General features: G+C 43.5%; 1 protein-coding gene across 4 annotated transcripts in view; it reads left to right on the top strand.

The window, feature by feature from the left end:
• The window catches only part of uts2r2 (urotensin-2 receptor 2), a 185,938-nt gene that overhangs the window by 121,272 nt on the left and 41,222 nt on the right, over positions 1–23,444 (top strand). For all 4 annotated transcript variants that reach the window (XM_038777112.1, XM_038777115.1, XM_038777111.1 and 1 more), the window contains 3 exons: positions 1,272–1,336; positions 2,144–2,200; positions 11,001–11,154. In XM_038777112.1, coding sequence (XP_038633040.1) covers positions 1,272–1,336; positions 2,144–2,200; positions 11,001–11,154 — 276 coding nt within the window. The remainder of the gene's footprint in view (positions 1–1,271; positions 1,337–2,143; positions 2,201–11,000; positions 11,155–23,444) is intronic.

Below are 23,444 nucleotides of genomic sequence, written 5' to 3'. Positions count from 1 at the left end.
TTCATCAAAAACTCAGTCTGTCAGGAGACTTTCTCTTCCTCTGGGACCGACATAGCTCAATTGGCTGTGACTCAACTGTTGAGGTAGATTCTGCTGCAGTTATCTCACTTGGAGTTTCCCCTGGAATTTGTGTCTCACTCTCTTCAGTTTCAATGGGAGCAGCACTTTGGCCTGCTAGTAGTAGTAGTAGCCACTCTTGAGCAAACCACCACACTACTTTCAGGTACAACTGGGCTAGGCAACAGTGCTCCCGCATTCTCAAATGGTCCACGTGTTTCTTCACTTACTTGTTTTGCACCTGCACCACACATGATAGTGACCCTGTTCTGGCCACCCCAACTCCAGAAACCCAATCTGATCCACTTCCAAAGGTTTTCACATAGACTGAGTCACCTATCTCAAATGTCCTCTCTATTTTCGAAGCATCATGGTCCCTCTTTTGACAACTCTGTCTTGCCTCTATCCTCCACAAGGAACCACAAGATGTAATCTGGTCCTTAAGTGACGGTCCAGTAACAACTTGGCTGGAGCTATTCTTGTCATAGTATGCGGGCTGGTTCTGCGAGCGAGGAGAAAATGTGCCACTTTAGGTCGCCAGTGGCGCAGGTGATTTTTTTTCATGCCAGCTTTGAACAGTCAGCGAACCCATTCGATGAGGGGTGGTATGGTGCTGTGCGAATGTGTTTATTGCCATTGAAGGCCATGAACGTTTGGAACTCGGCACTAATGAACGCCGTGCCATTGTTGTCATGGTTGCAAACATTGAGGGAAAATACCACAAAATGGTACTTTACAAGCAGAGGGGTTCAGGTGAATGGTGACGGACATTGCAACCCCCCCCCTCTGCCAATCCCATCCGATTATATGCCTCTTTGCCCGTACTCCCACCTGCCACTAGCTCCTTGCAGGGGCCAGGAGGCATCAGTTGCCGGCATTGAAAGCTATTTTCTTTTTGCATTTTGTGGATATTAATTAAAATGCTGATTTCTCTCATGAAGCCAAATGTTATGTTTATGCAACATTTTAATGTCATTGGAAGCATTAAAGATTTGATTATTTCTTATTTAAATCCATATTTTGAAATTAAGAATGACCTAACAGGTATATTAATTGAAATAGTCAGATAATAAATGAAATAAGTAGAAGTCAGAGCTCCAGTGAATGCACAATGTTTTTCAGTAAATATCAGGTAAATGACTCAAAATGGAAGGGGAGTATTATGTTGCCTTATGGAATCCTCTGTAAAATTTGTAAAATCATTTTATTTCCAGGCTTCCATTCTGGATTTGCACTCTGGAGCACTATCAATGGGGAAACAATTTGTTAATATCTACAGGTACGATCTGTTCTTCACACTCTTTGCAATTCTTCATGTGCGTCCCTCAGTAGTGAGTATCAGCAAGCTAAGTGACTGAAGCTGAACCTGGTCAAGTTGTCATCAGAGGTGGGCAGCACGGTAGCACAGTTGCCTCACAGCTCCAGGGTCCCAGGTTCGATTCCCGGCTTGGGTCACCAGAGTCTGCATGTTCTCCTCGTGTCTGCGTGGGTTTCCTCCGGGTGCTCCGGTTTCCTCCGACAGTCCAAAGATATGCTGTTAGGTGGATTGGCCATGATAAATTGCCCTTAGTGTCCAAAAACGTTAGGTGGGGTTACGGGGATAGGGTGGAGGCGTGGGCTTAAGAAGGGTGCACTTTCCGAGGGCTGGTGCAGACTCGATGGGCCGAATGGCCTCCATCTGCACAGTAAATTCTATGATCTATGATCTATGATTCTATGATCTATGATCGATACTCAGATGAATTCGCTTTTTGATTTTCCCCACCAACCCAGGAGTACAGATTATACAGAAAGTGATCCTTCCTTTTCTGATGTTAAAGGAAGATATTGACATGCCCATGGGCAGCCCTGAAATTAACTCACTCACAAGCAAAAGTATTGAGCCACAAACAGGCTACATTTTAAATGGAAGTTTTTTTTTTATAAAGAAGAAAACCTATAGGCAATTCATAGGGTGTTTAACAGTAACTTTAATCATGATGTGCATGAATGCTTTTGCAGGTAGAGCGCTTGTGGGTTGGGATAGGATCAAATGAAGATTAAATCAAGTACGTTGCGTATCATTCATTTCAAATTATATTTGCAGATACTTTGTCGAGCAAATAAAAGATATATTTGATGAAGAAGACTTTGCACTCTACAGGTAAGATAACAGCAAAGTTGATTATTTACGAAAGTAGCAAGAATATATAGAACATGTTTGGAAATCCATGAATGAATTTCTGAGTGTCATGGGCGGCACGGCGGTTAGCACTGCTGCCTCACGGCGCTGAGGACCCAGGTTTGGTCCTGGTCCCAGGCCACTATCCGTGTGGAGTTTGCACAATCTCCCGTGTCTCCGTGAGTCTCACCCCCACAACCCAAAGATGTGCAGGTTAGGTAGGCCGCGATAAATTGCCCCTTAATTTAAAATAAAGAGAATTTCTCTGTGTCTCTCTCTCTCGCTCTCTCTTTCCCTTTTTCCACTAGTCAATCAATCTCATTGTGGCTATGTAGGTGAATCACATTTGTTATATAATGCTTTTATCATTGTGTCTCTTTAAGTTCCACAGGTTATGAGACCTTCATTTGCCACACTCAATACAGACGATATTTGTTGAAGCAGTAACTTCAGATTTTCAATATCTGTTAGAGCCGCCCTGATCCATTTGCTGAGCCTTATTGATTGCTCCCTACTTCTGCATCTTAGCCATAGAAAAATTGAATGGCTTTAAATGTTGATATATAACAGCTGTCAGATGGCATGAGACACATTGAGGTGGTTGATTAAAAATCTTCTCTCAATTCTAGCCCGTATTTCTTTTCCATCACAACATTTATTTTTGGACTCTTATATTGATATTACTATGGTCAGTGATGCTCTACATTTTTGCTTTCTTGTTTCTTCTATGCTCCAAGATACACTCGACATATAATTGCTCCTTTCTGCAACACTGTTTTGTGAAATTGGTACTATTGCGCATGTTCCTACTCAACTTATTCTCTTAAAAAGCTGAAAACTGTGGAATACTTTACCTCACACAGTTTCCTTTTGGTGCGTGCAGTAATCACCAAGCTAGGCAACAGCTTCCTCAGTGGCTAAATGGAGCTCGCTGACTCCTCTGCTGAATTTTGTCAGGGGGGTAGTCTTCAGTGATGTGAGTGATTGATGGGGAGGCGCCGCAGTTGCAGCCCGTGTTCCCTGCAAGGCCCCACTTGTGGCAGCTTGCTCCACATAGGCCTTGACCTGTGCAGAAACGATTGCAGAGTCCAATGTTGGCAGGGCAAGTTGAAGCCTGATGGGTGGGTTGGGGGATCTGTGAGGAAGTGACCTTCAATGGTGGCGTGTTGATTCCATTGCTTCTGCCACAGGGCCTCTGCTGTTGTTCCTTGGCACGTGGTCTTAGCCATGCAGGCTGGTGTGATGAGGGGTGAGCAGCAGGTGAATTGGTAAGGTCTTTGCGTAGCGGCAGACTTGGGTTGATGTAAGCCTTCTCCAGGAGCTTTCTTGTAGGCTCCAAGCGATCGATACATAAAGCAGCTACACAAGCTAGCTATTGCTCTGAAATCTTTGCCAGACTCAGAGGGTTTGATTTAGGCCATTTAAGTGAGCATATACGCAATACATTTCTAGTGACGATGTAACCATTCTGACCATTTCTTCAAGACCCATTCTGATACCTGCTTCGCAAGAACAGGCTGCTCCCTGTTCCGATGAAGCATTTGGTATTGGGCATCTTCTTCAGGGCAGATTCCTCCTTCCATTCTTGCACCAGTTTTTCACTAACCCCGAATTTCCTCACTGCAGCAATGTTGCTTGACAAGTTATCAAATGTTACCACGTTTAGCTTGAAACCAGCTTTGCGTTTTATTCCTTTTGCCGGAGGACCCATTTCTGTTCGTTATTTGCCAAGTCTGCATTGCATGGGCATGTCGTAAACTCCTGCGCATCCTCCTGGCAATACAGCCTGTATCGCCTGCTTGCTCCCATGCGCAGATATCTGAGGTGAGTAAAGCATGCATTTCTGAGATGGAAAATTGAGGCAAACCCCTAATGCTAGTATAGCGTTTCTTCACAGAAAAGGGAGGTCAACATATAAGCTGAGTATCGACCTAAAATGTTTTTTTTTGCGCCGGAAAATTGGACTGTCTTATACGCCATGATCTGCGGTAGTTGATCTCCAGGGCCTAAGTCATGAACACATCAACCAAAATTTTCAGGCTTCTCCTGCCAGAGAGATCTTCCGGTCACACCCACAGCAGCCATCCATCATCATGGATTCCCCGGCGGTGGACAGTCGAACGATGGGAAAACCCATTGAAAATCCCACTGCCGGCCAATGGCAGGTCGCTTCCGCCACTGCAAAACATGTTTGTGTGGTGGTGGTGGGGGGGGGGGGGGGGGGCACTCACGGTAAGAGCAATAAACAGGAACTAATATCAACGTAACATTAACATTTAAATCTGTGAAAAATTTAGTTAAGCACTGGCAGACCAACAAATTGAAGATAATTTTTTTCTGCGATTTGAGCGAAAAGAAATGTCTGAAGTAAAGAAATGTAACAATAAAAGTAAAAACGATGATTTTAAGCATGATTTAGTATTCACTTTTGGAGCACTCGGTTTGCACCGTTGATGAGGTTCATGACATTTCTAACTATTGCTTTCCCCTAAATAGTTCCCTTTGTGTTTCTTTGTGCAATGGGATAGTTTATTAAAGGATGTATTTAGAATTGTGCGCATAGGCCCATCAGCATCACATAACTTCCAAATGTCAGGAGATCAGTTGTCTGTGGTTCATAAATGTGTCTGATTATGTGAGAGTCAGTAAACTGTTGTTGCAAATTCCAGACGGAGATTGAAATGTGTTCTTTCAAAACAATCAAACGCAATTTATTATTCAAGAGTACAGCATATCGTGCCAGATTTTTGGACTGTGTTAAGAAAAGGCCCCACATGTTGATAAATACCCGGAGCTCATAGTTCTTAAAGTAGGGCAGCTCCATTTGTTGGAGAGTGCTGTGTACAGTACGAAAATTCCACCCGGAGATAATTTTCATGTCGGGAACGTGTTAATGAACTGAGATGGGGGGGCACAGAATGGTGAGGAGAATAGCAAATAAAAGCAAGGGAAGGAAAATTACAGTTTAAAAGACATATCGCTGAGCTCCAATCGTCGTCGGGTGCCCTTCGACTCGAGGATAGTGTTCACTCAGGGAGTCGTGGGTTTCTACCATGGATGTCTTCATGTGACTAAACAGTCCAATTCTCAGCCAGCAGATCTTTGAGCACATGGGGCAGGACGTCCTATCAGGTCGTGGGATCCAGAGGATTTACTTCCCTTTCTTTCCTTCTCTGCAACCACCCTGGTGAGACCACATTTGGAGTATTGTGTGCAGTTCTAGTCACCTCACTATAGGGAGGATGTGGAAGCATTGGAAAGGATGCAAAAGATATTTACCAGGCTGCTGCCTGGTTTGGAGGATAGGTCTTATGAGGAAAGGTTGAGGGAGCTAGGGCTTTTCTCTTTGGAGCGGAGGAGGATGAGAGGCGACTTAGTAGAGGTTTATAATATGATGAGGGGGGTAGATAGAGTGGACGTTCAGAGACTATTTCCTCGGGTGAATGAAGCTGTTACAAGGGGGCATAACTATAAGGTTCAGGGTGGGAGATATAGGAGGGATGTCCGAGGTAGGTTCTTTACTCAGAGAGTGGTTAGGGTGTGGAATGGACTACCTGCTGTGATGGAGTCGGACACTTTAGGAACTTTCAAGCAGTTATTGGATAGGCACATGGAGCACACAGAATGAAAGGGAGTGGGATAGCTTGATCTTGGTTTCGGACAAGGCTCGGCACAACATCGAGGTTGCACAGTCATCTGTGCTGTACCGTTCTATATTTTATGTCCATTAGCCACCACCCCCTTTGATGAGGACGTTAAACTTTTAAGCCGTTTGAACTCAACGCGTGACGCAACTTGATGATCAAGTTGGCGCTGGTCGGGATTTTGAAGGGGGCTGTTTCAGACCCCCCCCCACTCAAGACTGTTGCCGTCATAACATCGTGAAACATTTGCAGGATTGTGATGCGGTTTCTTGGACATCCAAATCCTTGGAACACAATCTGCAGCGCCTCACGATTTGCTGAGCCAAATGCTTTGGTCAGGGTGATGAATGCAATGATAAGCTCCTTTTGTTGTTCTTGACTTTTTCCTTGGATTTGCCTGGCAGCAAAACATGTCAGAGCTTTCCTTTGGAAGGTATAAAACCATACTATGTCTCCGGGAGGATTTTGTTTGCCATGGGTAGTTGGTGATTCAGGAGAATGCGTGTCAGGATTTTCCCTGATGTGGACTAGAGGGGATTACCTCAATAGTTTCAACAGCATGATTTATCTCCCTTTCTGAAGGTAGTTACAATTATTTAATTCTTAATGTCGGGGGAGGTGCAGAAGTTATTTTCCATCCCAAATCGGTAGGATGAGTAGCACCCAGAGGAAACACATGCAGACACGGGAAGAATGTGCAAACTTCACACAGTCACCCAAGGTTGGAATCGAACCCTGGTCCCTGGTGGTGTGCTGCAGCAGTGTCAACCACAGTGCCACCCTAAGCCAGGGAATTCTCTTTCCCCAAGAACAATGGAGGCTGGGTCATTGAGTATATTCAAGGATAAGTTAGTCAAGTTCAATGGGAGACAGGCAGGAAAGTGGAGTTGAGACCATAATCATCCATGATCTTATCAAGTACACTTGAGGGGCCGAATGACTTACTTTTTCTCCTGATTTTTGTGATTTTGTATTCTAGATTTGGCAGTAGGGGAAACAGCCTGTCTCTATTTACTCTGTCATGCCTTTCAGAATCTTAAATGTTTCAATGAGATCTTCTCTCACTCTTCTAAATGCCAGAGTGTATGGCCAATTTCATAAACCTCTTATCAAATCCTCTCATCACAGGAAGAGATCTGGTGAGCCTTTGCTATTCTGCATCCAAGGTTTATACTTCCTCAGAACCGGAGGCCAAAACTGCACACAGTACTCCAGATGTGGTCTCACCAAAACCTATACAATTTTAGCAGGAATTCTTTATTCTCGTGCTCCAATCGCCTTGCAATAAAGGCCAACATGCGCATTTGACTTTCTGACTGCTTACTGTACCTGCATGCTAACTTTCTGTGTTCCTTTTACGAGTACATCTAATTTCGTCTGAATATCAACATTTAAAAGTGTCACACCTTTTCAGAAAATTGTGCTTTTCCATTCATACTGCTAAACTGAATAACTTCACAGTTCCCCAAATTGTACTATATTTGCCAACTTATTACCGACTCAGCCAGTCTATATGTCTTGCAGACTCATTGTCTCCTCACAGCTTCCGTTCCAACCTGGTTTTGTATTGTCAGCAAATGTGGATGCATTAGCCTTGGTCTCGTTGCCTGATACAGATTGTAAGTAGCTGAGGCCCCAGCGCTGCCCCTTGTGACACTCCATTATTTAAAGCTTATCAATTGAAAATTCCCCTTTATCCTCACTCTATGCTCCTTCTCCCTCAGACAATCCTCCATCCATGATAAATGGGGCATTTTCAATTTGGCAAGCATTAACTCATGGAATGCTGCAAGGATCAGTACTGGGCCCTCGGCAACTTATCATCTATTTTAGACGAATGTATCCACATTTGCTGACAATTTCAACAGGTTGAAATGCAAGCAGTGGGGAGGATGCAAGGAATCTGTGAGACATAAAGACTGGTTGAGTTGGTAATAAGTTGGTATGTGTTACCCCCAACTCCATGAGCCCTTATCTTGTTAATCGTTTGTGGGATATGAAATGATATGTATAATCTAAGGAGTGTAAAGGGTTAACAAGATGATGTTCATCTGTCTGAACACTAGATGGCATCACTGAGTAGTGTTTTAAAAGGCTGCGTCTCTAAGCATTCTGGGAGAAGGTTAAGGAGAAGAATAGTTAGAAGTTGAGATAGAGTGTTAGTTGTATTAGAAAGACATGATGGATTACTGTAGCATATATTTAATACTGTTGTTTTATTAGCTATTAGTAGAGTGTGCAAACCATTTAAAGTAGTGTAAATAAACTAGCTTTGTTTTAAATAAATAGTTTAATGTTCTTTGTCAACACTACAACTTTTAGCTATCTTGGAGAACAAGAACATCACAAGATACCTTATCGAATGCCTTCTATAAAATCAAGTGTACTGGATCTACTGGTTTCCCTTTATCTATCCTAATAGTTGCAGCCTCAAATAACTTTAATACATTTGCAAGCAAGATTTCCTTTTCGTAAAGCTACGTTGACTCTGTCTGATTGTACTATGATTTTCTACATGCATTGTTAAGACTTCCTTTGGGGTAGAAACCAGTGTTTCACTGACAACCGATGTCAGGCTAACAGGCCGATAGGTCCCTGTTTCTATCTCCTTTCTTGAATAGCAGTGTCGTATTTGTTAACTTCCATCTGTTGAGACCATTGTAGAAACACGAGCATTTTGGAAAATTGTCATGAGTACAGCTATCTCTTTTCGAATGTAGGCCACTAGGTCCTGGAGATTTGTTGGCTTTTAATCCCTTAAATTTCTCAAATATTTATTTTCTGCAGATATTAGTTATTTTTAAGTTCCTCACTCTTATTAGCCCCTGGTTACTCTCTATTTCTGGTGTTTAATTTGTGATGCATTGTAGTTGAAAGATTTTTGGATATTTCATTAAAATAATTAAATACAATACGCTTGTGTTTGGTAATATGTTTGGTCTCAATCTGAAGAAAAAAATGGTGCTGGACTGATTGAAGGAATATGAGAGAGAATTGTGCTGCTATCTTAGGTTTCACCCCATAATGGAAATTTTTCTCAAATTTATTGGCAATGCCAGAAATTTGCCACAATATTTTGTAACATTTTACAAATCTGATTGGCATCAAACACAGCTCCAAAAATTTGTTTCTCAACTGTTGATATTGCGTTCCAACTGAACTTGAGGATATAAAATCAAGCCAGATAGATTGTTCTGCCATTCTTTGAATTTTAACTGCTTGCATCAAATTTAATACATTCAAAATGAATAAAAAAATAGAACTGTGTACGTGTTTGCAAGTCTTTCTTTTTAATAACTTCAGGTCAAAACTTTCCAACCGTAGTCACGTACACAAAAGTCAAGTTACAATACTTGAACAATAATGTACATCGATGAAGCTCATCAAAGTCTCGATAATACAAATTGTTCAGAAAACTGTGCAAGTCATAGAAACCATTTTGAGGCGAGAAAACCACTTTTTCGTATGCCTGCATTTCGTAAGAACATAGTAGGAACAGGAGTAAGCCCTCTTGACTCTGTCCCATCATTCGTGGCTACTTCGCACCTCAACTGCAACCTTTCGCTCATACCACTTGTGTAATACAAATTTGTTGATCCCACTCATGAAAATATTAATTGCCCAGGACCTGCAATTTTTGGGTGGCGATTTCCACCACACTGTGTTATGTGTAGATTTTTGAAGTATTTACTCCCAATTATCTTTGTACCCTTGCTGATCTGCAAGTTTGCAATGAGAAATACTGAAAATCTTTCAACTAAGTACTGGAATAATTAATGTTTTGAAAGACTATGGGCGCATGGCTGCTTGTTTCTTGGTGACACGCCATTGACTGCGCGGGATTCTCTCTTCCTGCCGCTTGTCAATGGGATTTCGCATTGAAGCCATCACATGCCACTGGGACACCTGCGGCTGGGGTGCGCTGCTAGCAGGAGCAGTGAATCGCAACGGCCGGAGAATTCCGGCCCATGCTTTGCATTCCCATTGGGGCCCACTATAGTACTAAGCATAGGAGACTGCAATTTTAAGGCTACCTACCGAACTAAAAAATAGCTTTCAGAAGTTATGATTGTTTTAAAAGATATATTTCATAGAATTTTAATATCCTGCACCCTAAAACCACCTACAGGCAAGCTTTCCTGCCCCACCACCTAAAGAGTCAGCAGGGAATGCATTTTCACTGAAAATGCTGGCCAATCTCATTAGCCAACAGTTCTGTAGACCCAGCAGTGCCAGCAGCAGCATTGGGCAGGCCTGGGGCTGCAGGCAGTGCGCAGATTCTAAGTTCCGGAGTCCAGGACCAGGTAAATGCAGGGTGGGGTGTAGTCTCAGAGCGGTGGCAAAGGGTGACAGGAAGGGATGGGAGATGTGGGGAGGTGAGGCCCTAGGGAGGTGGGGACATGGGATTGATGGTCATGATGGAGCGGCTTGTCGGGGATGAACTTTGTGGGGAGGGGGCTTGATGTGTAAAGGGAGGCCCTTGCGAGAGGCGCTCCCCCCCCCCCCCCCCCCCCGCCCCCACCCCCAAATCTGATTGGAGGCTTGAGCAATGCAACCAGCTTGGCTTTTCTCCTGCTGCTGAATTCCTCCTTCCAGCCTTAAAATCGAGGCTGGGTGGAAGGCGACTCAGTGGCCATGAATTGCCAGTTAACGGCTTCAATAGGGAGGGGTTGGCAGCTTATCCTGGGCCTCACCAACATCCTCCGTAAAATTACAGATAGGTTGGGGAACCTAGCGGAAAATTAACGTTGGCAAACCTGCCAGTGTGACACCATAAAATTCTACCCATTGATTTTCTTTCTCACAACTCATTTAATTTATACTTCCTAATAATGTGCACTAAACTGCCAGAATTGTGCACCTAGTAAAAGAAATTTGCTTCAACTGTGTAATCTCTACGTATTTATAGAAAGGATGTGTTATTTTGAAGCCTGTTGCATCTTTTCACTCCTTCCCCATTTAATAATTGGCCACTTCAGGACTTATGACTTAGAACAATCTTCTGAAGTCAGAAGCTTTGCTATGAAAGGGTCAAACTGCATATGATTTCTCAATGGAGATTAGTTTTTAATGGAAGTTATTTTTAAAATCTTCAAAAGCTCAATGAGTTTAAATTAATTCTAAGTGTTTTTTTGCAGTGATGTGCGATGGCGCATTCAACAAGTAATAGCTGAAACATTTGGGCTTGACTCAACTCGCCTGCACCTCACAAAGCCCACCTTTTTCTCCAGGATGAACAATACAGAGGCCAAGACGATGCACGATGAATATTGGCATCCCCACATTGATAAGGTTTGAATAATCCCTTAATACATACTGGAAAGCTTAGCAATTGGAACTTATTCACATATCATGAGTTGAAAACAGAGAAAATTCACTCTTCCACACTTCAGGCTTCGTGAAATATGCTACGCAATATATTGTTCTTAAGGTTGCAGTGCTGCGTACACAGTAAAGGTTGTTGCTGCGGGAATAATGGAAGAATATGTGGTAGGACTTGGAGAAAGGGCAAAGCGGTGACCCCGTTTCATTACAAAATGTTTTCAACGCGCACGCTATAGGAAACTCATCCGAAAGGATACAGGAAATATCTCAAATTCTGGTATTAGCTAGAAATTTTTTTTTTTTTTAATATGTATGAACCAAACTAAGAAAAACGTATTGATGCTCCACGTTCTCTTTGGAACATAGCTATTGTCCGTAGCCCAATCCTTTCAGCACAGGGTCCCTTGAAACTATTTGCACAGAGCTACACACACAATATTCATCACAGAAGTCCTGTATAGCACCTTTCTGGCTCCTGTATGGTCAAACACCCAAGCAGCTTGGCTGGAACATTATTGATGCCAAAATATTGTGCTTGATGTATGGCGGTTGCAGAATTGCAAATAAATGAAACTATTTTGCAGATCTGCAGATCAATGAAAGAACCCCTGTGGCATATTTCAGTTTTGCTGGAATGAACGTGCTGGATTGTATAACTTAGGTTTGTTGTAGTGAGTTTCTCAATGGGCCGAATGGTCTCTTCTGCACTGTTGGGATTCTATGAGTCGAATCAATAGAATTGAAAGGGTAAATGTACAAATAATTACAAGGTGGTGAGTGCCTGATTGCAGTTGAACATTTTTGGCTGCATAACCTGCATTCATTATAGCCGATTTTACTCCCAAAAGGTAAATGTCACAGTGATACTACAATACTGTTCTCAATTGTGCTGATGGTCAAATGGTTCCAAGTAAAAGGGCCCATAATATTTAACCTAAGGAAGAACTATTATTTTGATGCATTCCACCATAGACGGTGATGAATGGCTCCTAAGCGACAGAAAGGATTTAACATTTTCCTAGTGAAAAGGCAGTTTGTTCGAGACTTTGATCTTATTTCTAGAAAATGCACTTTTTGATTTAATGCATCACATCTGGCTGTCGCCCTTTCACTTTGAGGACCGTTTTTGGTTTCAGTCATGCATGAAATGTATTAGTGTGTGCTACCATGCTGTGGGGCAGCACGGTAGCACAGCGGTTATCGCTGTGGCTTCACAGCGCCAGGGTCTCAGGTTCGATCCCCTGCTGGATCACTGTATGCGCGGAGTCTGCACATTCTCCCCGTGTCTGCGTGGGTTTCCACTGGGTGGAAACATGGGTTATGGGGATGGGGTGGAAGTGAGGGCTTTAGTGGGTCAGTGCAAACTCGATTGGCCGAATGGCCTCCTTCTGCACTGTATGTTCTATGTTCTAAGAGTCACGAATTGGGCAGCACGGTGGCCTAGTGGTTAGCACAACCGCCTCACGGCGCTGAGGTCCCAGGTTCGATCCCGGCTCTGGGTCACTGTCCGTGTGGAGTTTGCACGTTCTCCCTGTGTCTGCGTGGGTTTCGCCCCCACAACCCAAAAAAAAAAAATGTGCAGAGTAGGTGGATTGGCCACGCTAAATTGCCCCTTAATTGGAAAAAATAATTGGCTAATCTAAGAGTCACGAATTTCCATTTGCCTACTACAGTATGTAGTTTTTCCTTGAAAAGGCACAACCCATTTTGCTAAGACTAGAGGACAGAGGCACAAGTTGGCAGGAGATTTTTGAAAAAGGAACGCGCAATTATTAGTTGTTTTTCATGCCGTCAGTACTTCCAGTGCTCAGCCAATGAATTACTTTTGAAGTTATGTTAGCTGTTGTTTTATAGACAACTGCAGTAGCCACTTTGTATTCAGCAAGATGCTACAAAGAGCCGAACAGCTGAGTAACCAGTTGATGTATTTTAGAGACTTTTTTTTATTTCATGGGATGTGAGCATTGTTGACAAGGCCAACAGTTCTTGCCCATTCTTAATTGCCCTTGCGAAGAAGGTGGTGGGCCACCTTCTTCAACCACTGCAGTTCATGTTGTGTAGGTACACCCACAGTGCTGTTCGGAAGTAAGTTCCAGGATTTTGATCCAGCGACAGTGAAGGAATGGTAATATATTTCCAAGCCAAGGTGGTATGTGCCTTGAAGGGGAACCTGCAAGTCGTGATATTCCCAAGTGTGTGCTACCTTTGTCCTTCATTATGATAGGGATCATGGGCGGGGTTAAATGGAATAGTGTAGGTCAGATAGGCTTCAGATGGTTTCACGGGTCGGCGCAACATCGAGGGCCGAAGGGCCCGTACTGCGCTGTAATGTTCTATGTTCTATGTTCTCTAACAATGGGTCTATGTCCCCACGCCGGCGGGAAAACCGATGCCAACGACTCTGGTGTCAACGGCCCCGAAAGTGAGGAATTCTCACTTTTCTAGGGGGATTGGTTGCTGCTGGAGTCGTCCCCACACCTCCAGCCGGTTGGGGAACGGTCCGCGCATGCGCAGAACGGCCGGCATATTTCCGCACATACGCGGGGGTTCCCTTCTCTCACCAGTCCCCAGGCAGTATGGCAGAGCCCGATGGGGGTCCGGCGCGGAGTAGAGTAGGCCCCCACGGAACCAGCCCGCTCGCTGATCTGTAGGCCCTGATCGTGGGCCAGGCCACCGTGGGCCACCCCCCCCCCCCGGGGTTGGATCTACCCCCTAACCCCCCCCCCCCCAAACGCCCACCCCCCAGGATGGCCGCCACATACTTACATACTTACCTTCCAGGTCCCGCTGTGTGTGAGGTGAGTAATCCAAGCCGGCGGGACTGGGCCAAACACGGGGCCATTCGGCCCATCGGGGCCCAGAGAATCGCTGTCAACGGCCTCCGACCGGCGCAGCGGGTGTCCGCGGGCGCCCGAAAAACAGTGCCAGAGAATGCGGAAGCTGGCGTTGGGGCGCGATTATTGTGCTCCCCCGGGGAATCTCCGACCCAGCGCTGGGTCGGATAATCCCGGCCCAAGGATTTGGAAGTTGCTGTCGAGGAAGTATTGGCAAATTGCACTTTGTATAGACACTGTACAGCATTTGACTGAGTAGGCATCACGGAGTCCTAGCTAAACTGAAGTCAATGGGAATCAGGGGGGAAACTCTCTGCTGTTTGGAGTCATGCCTGACACAAAGGAAGATGGTTGTGCTGGTTCGAGGTCAATCATCTCAAGTCCTGGACATCACTGCAGGAGTTCCTCAGGGTAGGGCCCTAGGCCGAACCATCTTCAGCTGCTTCATCAATGACCACCCTTCTATCATTATGTCAGAAGTCGAGATGTTTGCGGATGACTGCACAATGTTCAGCACCATTCGCGACTCTTCAGATAATGAAGCAGTCCATGTCCAACTGCAACAGGCTTGGGCTGACAAGTGGCAAGTTACATTCGCATCACAGAAGTGCCAGGCAATAACCATCTCCGACAAGAGAGGATCTAACCACTGACCCTTGACATTCATGGCATTACCATCGCTGAATCACCCACAATAAACATCCTGGTGATTACCATTGATCAGAAACTGAACTGGACTAGCCACATTAATACTGTGCCTACCAGGGCAGGTCAAAGGCTAGGGATCCTATAGCGTGTTACTCACCTCCTGACCCCCCCAAAGCCTGTCCACCACCTGCAAGGCACAATTCAGGAGTGTAATGGAATACTCTCCACTTGTCTGGATGTGTGCAGCTCGAATAACACTCAAGAAGCTTGACTGCATCCAGGTCAAAGCAGTCCGCTTGATTGCTCCCCTTTCCACAAACATTCAAACCCTCCACCACCGACGAACAGTGGCAGCTGTGTTTACCACCTACAAGATGCACTGCACGAACTCACTAAGGTTCCTTAGACAGCACCCTCCAAACCCACGATCACTACCATCTGGAAGGACAAGAACAGCAGATACCTGGGAACCCCACCACATGGAGGTTTCCCTCCAAGTCACTCACCACCCTGACTTGGGAATATATCGCTGTTCCTTCACTGTCGCTGAGGCAACATCGTGGAACTCCCTCCCTAATAGCACAGTGAGTGTACCTGCACCTCAAGGACTGCAGCAGTTCAAGAAGGCAACTCACCACCACCTTCTGAAGGGCAACTAGGGATGAGAATAAATGCTGGCCTAACCCGCGATGCCCACATCCCATAAATGAATAAAAAATATAATAATGGAGCGAGTGAATGTCTACGTTGGTGGAAGGCGTGTTGATCAAGCGAGCTGCTTTGCCCATGAGGCTAAGAGGCCTTCAAACATTTTTAGGAGACATACTGTTGTCGCTGAGAATTGAGGAGGGCCTGCCTTCTCACCAGCCCACCTCTGCCCCTGCACTCCTCCTGCACTGGTTTGTGACTTCCAAACTGCATTTTAAACCTGAATAGGCAAAGCTCCCATGCAAATTTTCACATTAGACATGTGTGCAATTAATAAGCAACGAAATGGCCTGATTCATAAAATAGGCTGCCAAGAGGAAACTTCAGCCCTTGGTTTTGAGCAGCAGTCAACTGTGTACCTGACATTTTTGAATTCCCACTACTAAGGCTGAGGGAACATGATGTTTAGAATTGAGACGGAAACACAATAAGAGTAGTGTAAGTGGAGTTGAGAAGTGGGCAGCAGTTAGGTTCGGGTAAAGGCAAAGGGTAGGCAGTATGACATGGCAAAGAAGGAGGGGGAACTCCAGGGCCTGGGAAATATGCTGGCCCGGGGGAGTTGTACTCTTGTCACTTGTTGCTGCTGCATCAGCCGTGATGGTGACTCGGATACGGTCATTGTAATGTGGCCTATGGGCTTAGAATCTGCGGTGTGTACAGGTCTTGAAGTATTGTGGGAGTATGTTCTACCTACGTTTATGGCATTCATAATGACCACAGTTGTACAAACAGCAGAGTACTCTTTGAGATAAAAAGAATAGAAAGTACTCATTTCAATTTCAAAGCAGAGAAGTCATTCAATGGATTGAAGCAGATGGTTAGATTTATTTTCAAAATTCAAAAGTAGGATTTAAAAAAGAATTAACCAGAGCCGTCACTTTATTTAAATTACAGTCCAAAAGATGGCAGCATTGGCTGACAGGACATCGTGTAATACTTGTCACTGTGTAATGGTACTTCTTGCATTGGAAAAGTACTGTAATGAGGGTTAATTTACCTTCAAAGGGCAGATTGAGCCGATCCTTTGGTGAAGTCAACAGAAATATTTCTCAGAACTATTGATGTTGGTCAGTGGAGCTTTGACTTCGGTGGGGTTGGGGGGGGGGGGTAGTTGTTGGCTGGACTGCTGGGTCGTGATGCAGAGCAACACCAAGAGCGTGGCTTCAATTCCCGTATCGGTTGAGGTTACTGATATTGGCCCAACCTTGCCCATCGTCTGAGGTGTGGTGACCCTAAGGTTAAACCACCATCAATCAGCTCTCAAAGGAAAGAGCAGCCTGTGGTCCTCTGGGATGGTGGCAACATTTACATTTTGTGTTCCAGTAAAATGTGTACTTTTTGTTCATATTATTGAAGAAACCTTTTGGCAATGTTAATTCTGGATGTTGACTTTCTGATAGTGTAATACTGTAGGTTTCTATAGTTCTCATTGTGCTTGTCTGGGGAGATAAGTGCAGTGTAGATCACTATTGGTGACATATATTAAATGCAGAGATGCAGGCATAAATTTAAAGGTCTCTCATAGTTTTATATTGTCCTTCTGGAAGCAAAGCCCTAGGTCACTGAAGAAAAGTGCTTCATAAATGCAAGTATTGCCTTTGTCTGTTTGTATAAGTGGAACAAGAGCTGCATTTTCACGTGCAGTGTGGTTTAATAGGAGCCCGTGTGTTAAGGTTAAGAAACTGCATGTAATCTGTTAGTGTCAGTAAACGTTTAAATATTGTGTTGTTTTCTTTTGTTTTAATAAAGTTTGTTTATAAAATAACAAAGCCCGATTTCTTATATCATCACTCCTGGAATGAATCGTTCATTCCGCCCCAGATTAAAACAAAAATCAATTTATGCATCTGGTTCAGTACCTGAGCCATTGTTGAGGGCTACCCAGTGTCCGTAACAATAATATGATGTTATTTCCCCATGTGCAGTGCATGTAAAAGCCAAACGATAGTGCAGGAGTTGGTGAAAGTATTGGAAGAAATGTTAAGCAATGTGTAGCATTCAATGTCTTTGGTCCCTAAGGGACATGTGGAAATATTAGCGCCAAGGATAACTGTGATCACTAGAAATGTGATTGCTGTTCATCAGCTGGGTTTCTTGCATGTTTTTTGAGCTAAACAGAATGTGGACGTTCTGCTTGGTTTTGCTAATTAAAGCTCTTGAATTCCTGAATCAGCGTAATCCAGATGGTTAGATATTCAGCTTTATGATTTAATCTGTTCATTACTGCAGACTGGAATTCTAAATTTTACAGCTATTGCAGGGCCCTTTTATCACACTCCTCTATGCTGTTTCCAATTCACAGCACTTTCTTTTCTGTATCAGTGCCAGAGCTATAATTATGAATTGCTGTTACGACTTTATAAGAATTTATCTAACTGCGGCATTTAATATTATTCTAATTGCTAAGTATTGCCCTGAAAGGGTAACGCATAATTATAATTTCTGGGATGTTTTGTGTGCTGTTAGCAATTATCCTTTCTTGATCATTCAAATTCTTCAGTTGTTAGCCCTAGTTCAATTTATATGTAAATCCAAAGGATGCGCAATCAGATTCCATGTTCAGGTTTTGAATTGCGTTTCATTCTGAATTGTGCTTGAGCTGTGTTAAATTGGCTAGCGAAATATGTAGACTCTAAAACTGCTGTTTGATCTGTACTCCTTGTGCATGTTATCTGGCATTTTAATAGGGGTGCTAAAACTAACTTGAGTGACATTGGGTCAATGAGAGGAAAAAGGGCTATGGTTCTTTATAATCTTTGTAAAAGTGCGTAAGAGAGTGAGAGGGAAAAAGAAAGAAATGGATGGAGGTTAAGCAACAACCCACTGTGATGGAGCATGCACTTTGCTGACAGATACTATCTCAGACCACATTAGAACATTTGGGGGAATCATCTATAAAAATCTTTATTGTCACAAGTAGGCTTACATTAACACTGCAGTGAAGTTATTGTGAAAAGCCCCTTGTCGCCACATTCCGGCGCCTGTACGGGTACAGAGAGGGAGAAGTCAGAATGTCCAATTCACCTAACAGCACATCTTTTGGGACTTGAGGAAGGAAACCGGTGCACCCGGAGGAAACCCACGCAGACACGGGGAGAACGTACAGACTCCTCACAGACAGTGATCCAAGCCAGGAATTGTACCTGCGACCCTGGAGCTGTGAAACAACAGTGCTGCCCACTGTGCTACCGTGCCATCGATCTGATGGTGCTAATGAAAATATGTCTAGGAAGAGGGACAAAAAGTGGCAAAAAAAAAAGGCTAGGAATGCTAAACCAAATTAATCTCCTGCTAGATAAAGTACGTCTTGTTATTATGAGGAAAAAAAGTTATTCCCCCTGCTTTTTCAAAAAGCTTCATTAAATGTTATCCCTAAACCTAGATCCAGTTTGCTGCACTGGAATGAGAACAATGAGTCTGAGAAATATATGTAGAGTTGCTTTAAATTGATAAGTTAGTGAACTGACATGGTCGATAACGCAAAACAACATCAAAGATGATATTACCAGGAGAGAATTCGGGACAAATTAGGAAACTGCCATTGATACCAAGTTTCTTTTTCAAAACTTGAAATACAATTTAGAAAGATTTTCTTGAAATAAAATTTTAAAAAAAATAACAACACACTCACTACTGCCTTAATCGGGGAGGGAAAAAAGACTTCTGACAGGAAGAGACATTTAATATTTACAAAGGAAATGTATTATTGATGTGTTGCTTCAATGCAGCAGTGTATTCAATTCAATTTAGATATTAATAGTCGCTTGGTAATACAGAACATGAGAATTGCTGAAAAAGGAGACATGCTGTTGAAGTTTTTCAACTTGTACTCATCAGGACAGGTGCAAAAATACCAAATTTCAAAGGGAGCAACAGTTTATACTGCATGAGGGAAAGGTGATGATTGGTTGGCAAGTGGACTCTGATTGGTTAGGGTGTTACCATGGAGAATGTTCGATTCAATAATGGGCATATTCCTTTTGTATGCAGAGGGCAGGACCCCGAGTATGAATATGTTGCTTCCAGCAAGTCAGTCACAGAACCAGAATCCACTGCTGCAATGAAGCAACACATCAATAACACATTTCCTCTGTAAATATTAAATGTCGCTTCCTGTCAGAAGTCTTTTTCCCTTCCCCGATTAAGACAGTAGTGAGTGTTGTTATTTTAAAAAATTTTCCCAAGTATGTTTTAATCCTTCAGTTCGCTCCCTTGCAACTTAGCATATTTCTTCACTACAAATTTGAAATTTTCAGAAGTTCAACAAAAACTCTTGCAAAAATATTCCTATTTTGTTTTTGGATGGCAGTCTTCCCAGCATGAAAGGCATTTGCTTCTACCATGGGTCCATTTTCATCTCTAATAGTTCTGATGCTTGTCTTTCTCTGTTCCTCCCTCTGTAACTTGAAGGAGATAAAGCCCCTGCTCCGTTGGTTCCAAAGGCAATTCAAAGTGAATGTTTAATACGGTTCCCTGATTTCAGCAAAGAAAGATAGTGCTCCATGTTCAGCAGCATCTGAATCAGGAGGTTCTTTGCAGTCAAAGGAATGCATCTTGCGCCAAGGCATAGTTGAGCTTGTGAAAGTGATGAATTGATTCTGAGAATGGGCTAAAACAATAGGTCGAATTTGGCATGAAAAATGAGCAATGCAAGCTAAGCGTCAGAAAAGGCTTTTCATTGGACTGGGGTTTTGGATATGTGGGGAAGGCGGCATCAGCCTATTGAGTTGGAAGATGAGCCATGATCATAATGAATGGCAGAGTAGGCTCAAGTAGTTCCAGGTCAGCATGGTGTGTGACTTGGAAGAGAACTTGCAGTTGGTGGTGTTGGTATTGCGCCAGCTGCCCTTGTCCTTCGAGGTGGTATAGAACATGGGCTTTTACTTGAAGAAAACTTGGCAAGTTGCTGCACATAATACCTTGTATATTGTAGACTGCGTGTCAGTGGTGGAGGGAGTGAATGTCTAAGTTGATGGAAGGGATGCTGACAAACTTGGATATAATCAAGCTTCTTGAGTGTTAGAGCTGCACTCAATCAAGCAAGTGGAGAGTATCCAATCGGTGAGTAACTAACCTTCTGACTCCCCAAAACCTGTCTACCATCTACAAGGCACAAGTCAAGAGTGTGTCATGTGTGAGTACCTTTAAGAAATGGGTGTTTATAAATGGTTATGTATATAAATATCTGTAGTGAGAGTACCTTTAAGAAATGGGTGTTTGCCACTGCAGTGATGTCAGAGAGTGGGTGGAGCTGCGCTGCCTGTCAGCTTTCTACTTTCGTTTTAGTCTGTTTGCTGCAGGGTGTGTTTTAGTTTTATTTTCAGTGTTGGAGCTGAAGCCAGACCAAGCAGGTGTACTGCTGTTCTCTCTGCCATCAAAAGACTATCTCTTGATCATTTGGTGAATTCAGAATTATAAATGCTTTCAGTGGTGACTTTAACCTGATGTGCTTCTGTTAAAGATTTTCTTTTAAGTCATATGGATGTTAAAAGGAAAGCTTAAAGGATTACTTAGTGTTGTAGTCTTTGGGGGTTGTATTTGAATTAATGGTTGCTATGTTGTTCACTGTATGTTTTAAAAAGGTTAACTTGAGTTCATAGAATAAACATTGTTTTGCTTTAAAAAATACTTTTCCATTTCTGCTGTACCACACCTGCAGAGTTGGCCGTGTGCTTCCCATACCACAATCTATTAAAAGTTATGGTCAAGTGAACTCCATGATACACTTTGGGGTTCTCTAAACCCTGGCCCATAACAAGTGTGATAGAATACTCTCCACTTGCCTGGATGAGTGCAGCTCCAACAACACTCAAGAAGCGCAACAACACCCAGGCCAAAGCAGCCCGCTTGATTGACACCCCTTCCACAAACAGTCACTCCCTCCACCACCAACAAACAATGTCAGCAGTGTATCATCTACAAGATGCACAGCAGGAACTCAACAAGGCTCCTTAGCGAACTGCCTTTTTATGAATACATGGGCAACGCTGGCTGCCTACTAGCCCACCAGCTCAGGCACCAGTCTGCTTCTCGGTTTATCTTCCAGATCTATGACTCCTCCCATAATCTTACTACTGACCCCTCTGATATCTCTATAAAAATGATCTTCTGTCGGATAGCATGGAAATGGCTGACTTCCTAAATAATTTGGACATTCCATCTATGGATGAGGACAGGAGCATTACATTGATGCAAAGTGGTAAAGCCCCAGGCCCTGACGGCTTCCCTATTAACTTTTATAAAAGGTTCTCCACTCAAGTTGTGCCCTTATTGCTAGATATGTTTAGTGACTCATTATCTCATGGTTTTCTGCCCCCTATATTGAGTCAAGCTTCCATTTCGTTTATACTCATAAAAGACAGGGACCCTGAAGAATGTGGCTTATATCGGCCTATCTCTCTTTTAAACTTAGACTTAAAGCTGTGAGTTAAGGTACTGGTGTGCCGCTTGGAAACATATCTTTCTGGTATAATATGGGATGGCCAAACTGGCTTTGTAAAGGGACGCCAATTATCCTCAAATGTACGTCGTTTTCTTGACATTAAAATTTCCCCACCTGCCTCGACCATACCTGAAGTTGTTGATTCTCTGGATGCGGAGAAGGCTTTTGACTGGGTGGAGTGGGATTATCTCTTTGACATTTTGGGTAAAATAGGTTTGGTCCAAAATTTACTTCATGGATTTGCCTTCTTTATACCTCCCCTACTGCCAGTGTGCGCACTTACTCTCTACACTTACATCCTTTTATCCAGGGGAACCCGTCAAGGGGGGTCCTCTATCCCCACTGTTCTTTCCTCTGGCGATAGACCCTCCGTCAATAGCCTTAAAGTCGTCCACATTGTTAAAGGGTATCCTTCGAGCTGGTGTGAAGCACTCTGTGTCCTTATGTGCTGATGACTTCCTATTATATATCACAAACCTTTTTGTCTGTGTTGATGGCATGAATATTTTCAGCGCCTCTGGCCCATTCTCTGGCTATATAAATTGAGTATCAACTAAAGTTAGTGGTTCCCACTTAACTGCAGGGCCAAACAAATCCCCCCCAAGAGCTTTGCCGTTTCATACATCTGGTGCTGGTTTTCGCTACTTAGGTGCGAACGTAACGCAGTCTCTTGTGATCCTTCATGCAACTAATCTTACGAGTCTGGTCACCAAAATTACAGCTGATTTGTAGAGCTGGGATAGTTTCTCTCTTTCCTTAGGTGGCAGAATTCAATCCATAAAAATGAACATTCTGCCAGGCTGCTTGTTTCTTTCCAAGTGTCTCCTTATTTTTCTACCAAAATCAATTTTTAAAATATGGTTAACAAGCTTATATCGGTATTTATCTGTGCAGGCAGAATTCTGAGAGTCCGTAGAGCAATATTTTAAAGTGGGGGATGGGTTGGTGGGTCCGCTGTTCCTAATCTCCTGTACTATTATTGGGGGCTAATATTCGAAAGATTTTAACATGGTGTCATGATCCAAGTTTAAACTGGTGCCTTATGGAAATGCACGCTTGCTGCTCATCGTCTCTTCCTGCCCTAATTTGTGCCCCACTACTCTTCCCCCCCTCTAAATACACGCCAACCTCGTTATGGGTGCTTTAACAATATGGAAACAAATTTGTCAGCATTTTAAACTTTCCACTCCTTTTCTGTTTGGTCCTATTTCTAATAACCATTTATCCTTGCCCTCCATATTCACCTGACATTTGCCTTGTGCAGGAAGAAGGGACTTCAGATAACCTGCGGCCAAATTTAATTTACCTGAATCTAGTCTTTACCGCTATTTTCAAGCCCGTGGTTTTGTTCACTTGCACTGTCCACCCGTAGAATCTAGAGAATCCCTACAGTGCAGAAGGAAGCCATTCGGCCCATTGAGTCTGCAGCGACCCTCCAAAAGAACACCATCCCAGTCGCCCCATCCCCGTAAACCAGCGCATTGATCATGACCAATCCACTCAACACGCACATCTTTGGACTGTGGGAGGAAACCGGAGAACCCAGAGGAAACCCACACAGACCCGGGGAGCAAGTGTAAACTCCACATAGACAGTGACGCAAGGACAGAATCGAACCCGGACCC

Source organism: Scyliorhinus canicula, chromosome 18 (assembly GCF_902713615.1).
Source record: "Scyliorhinus canicula chromosome 18, sScyCan1.1, whole genome shotgun sequence".
NCBI lineage: Eukaryota > Metazoa > Chordata > Chondrichthyes > Carcharhiniformes > Scyliorhinidae > Scyliorhinus > Scyliorhinus canicula.
The sequence above is the reverse complement of the archived record's forward strand: the minus strand, read 5'-3'. Positions and strand labels throughout refer to the sequence as shown.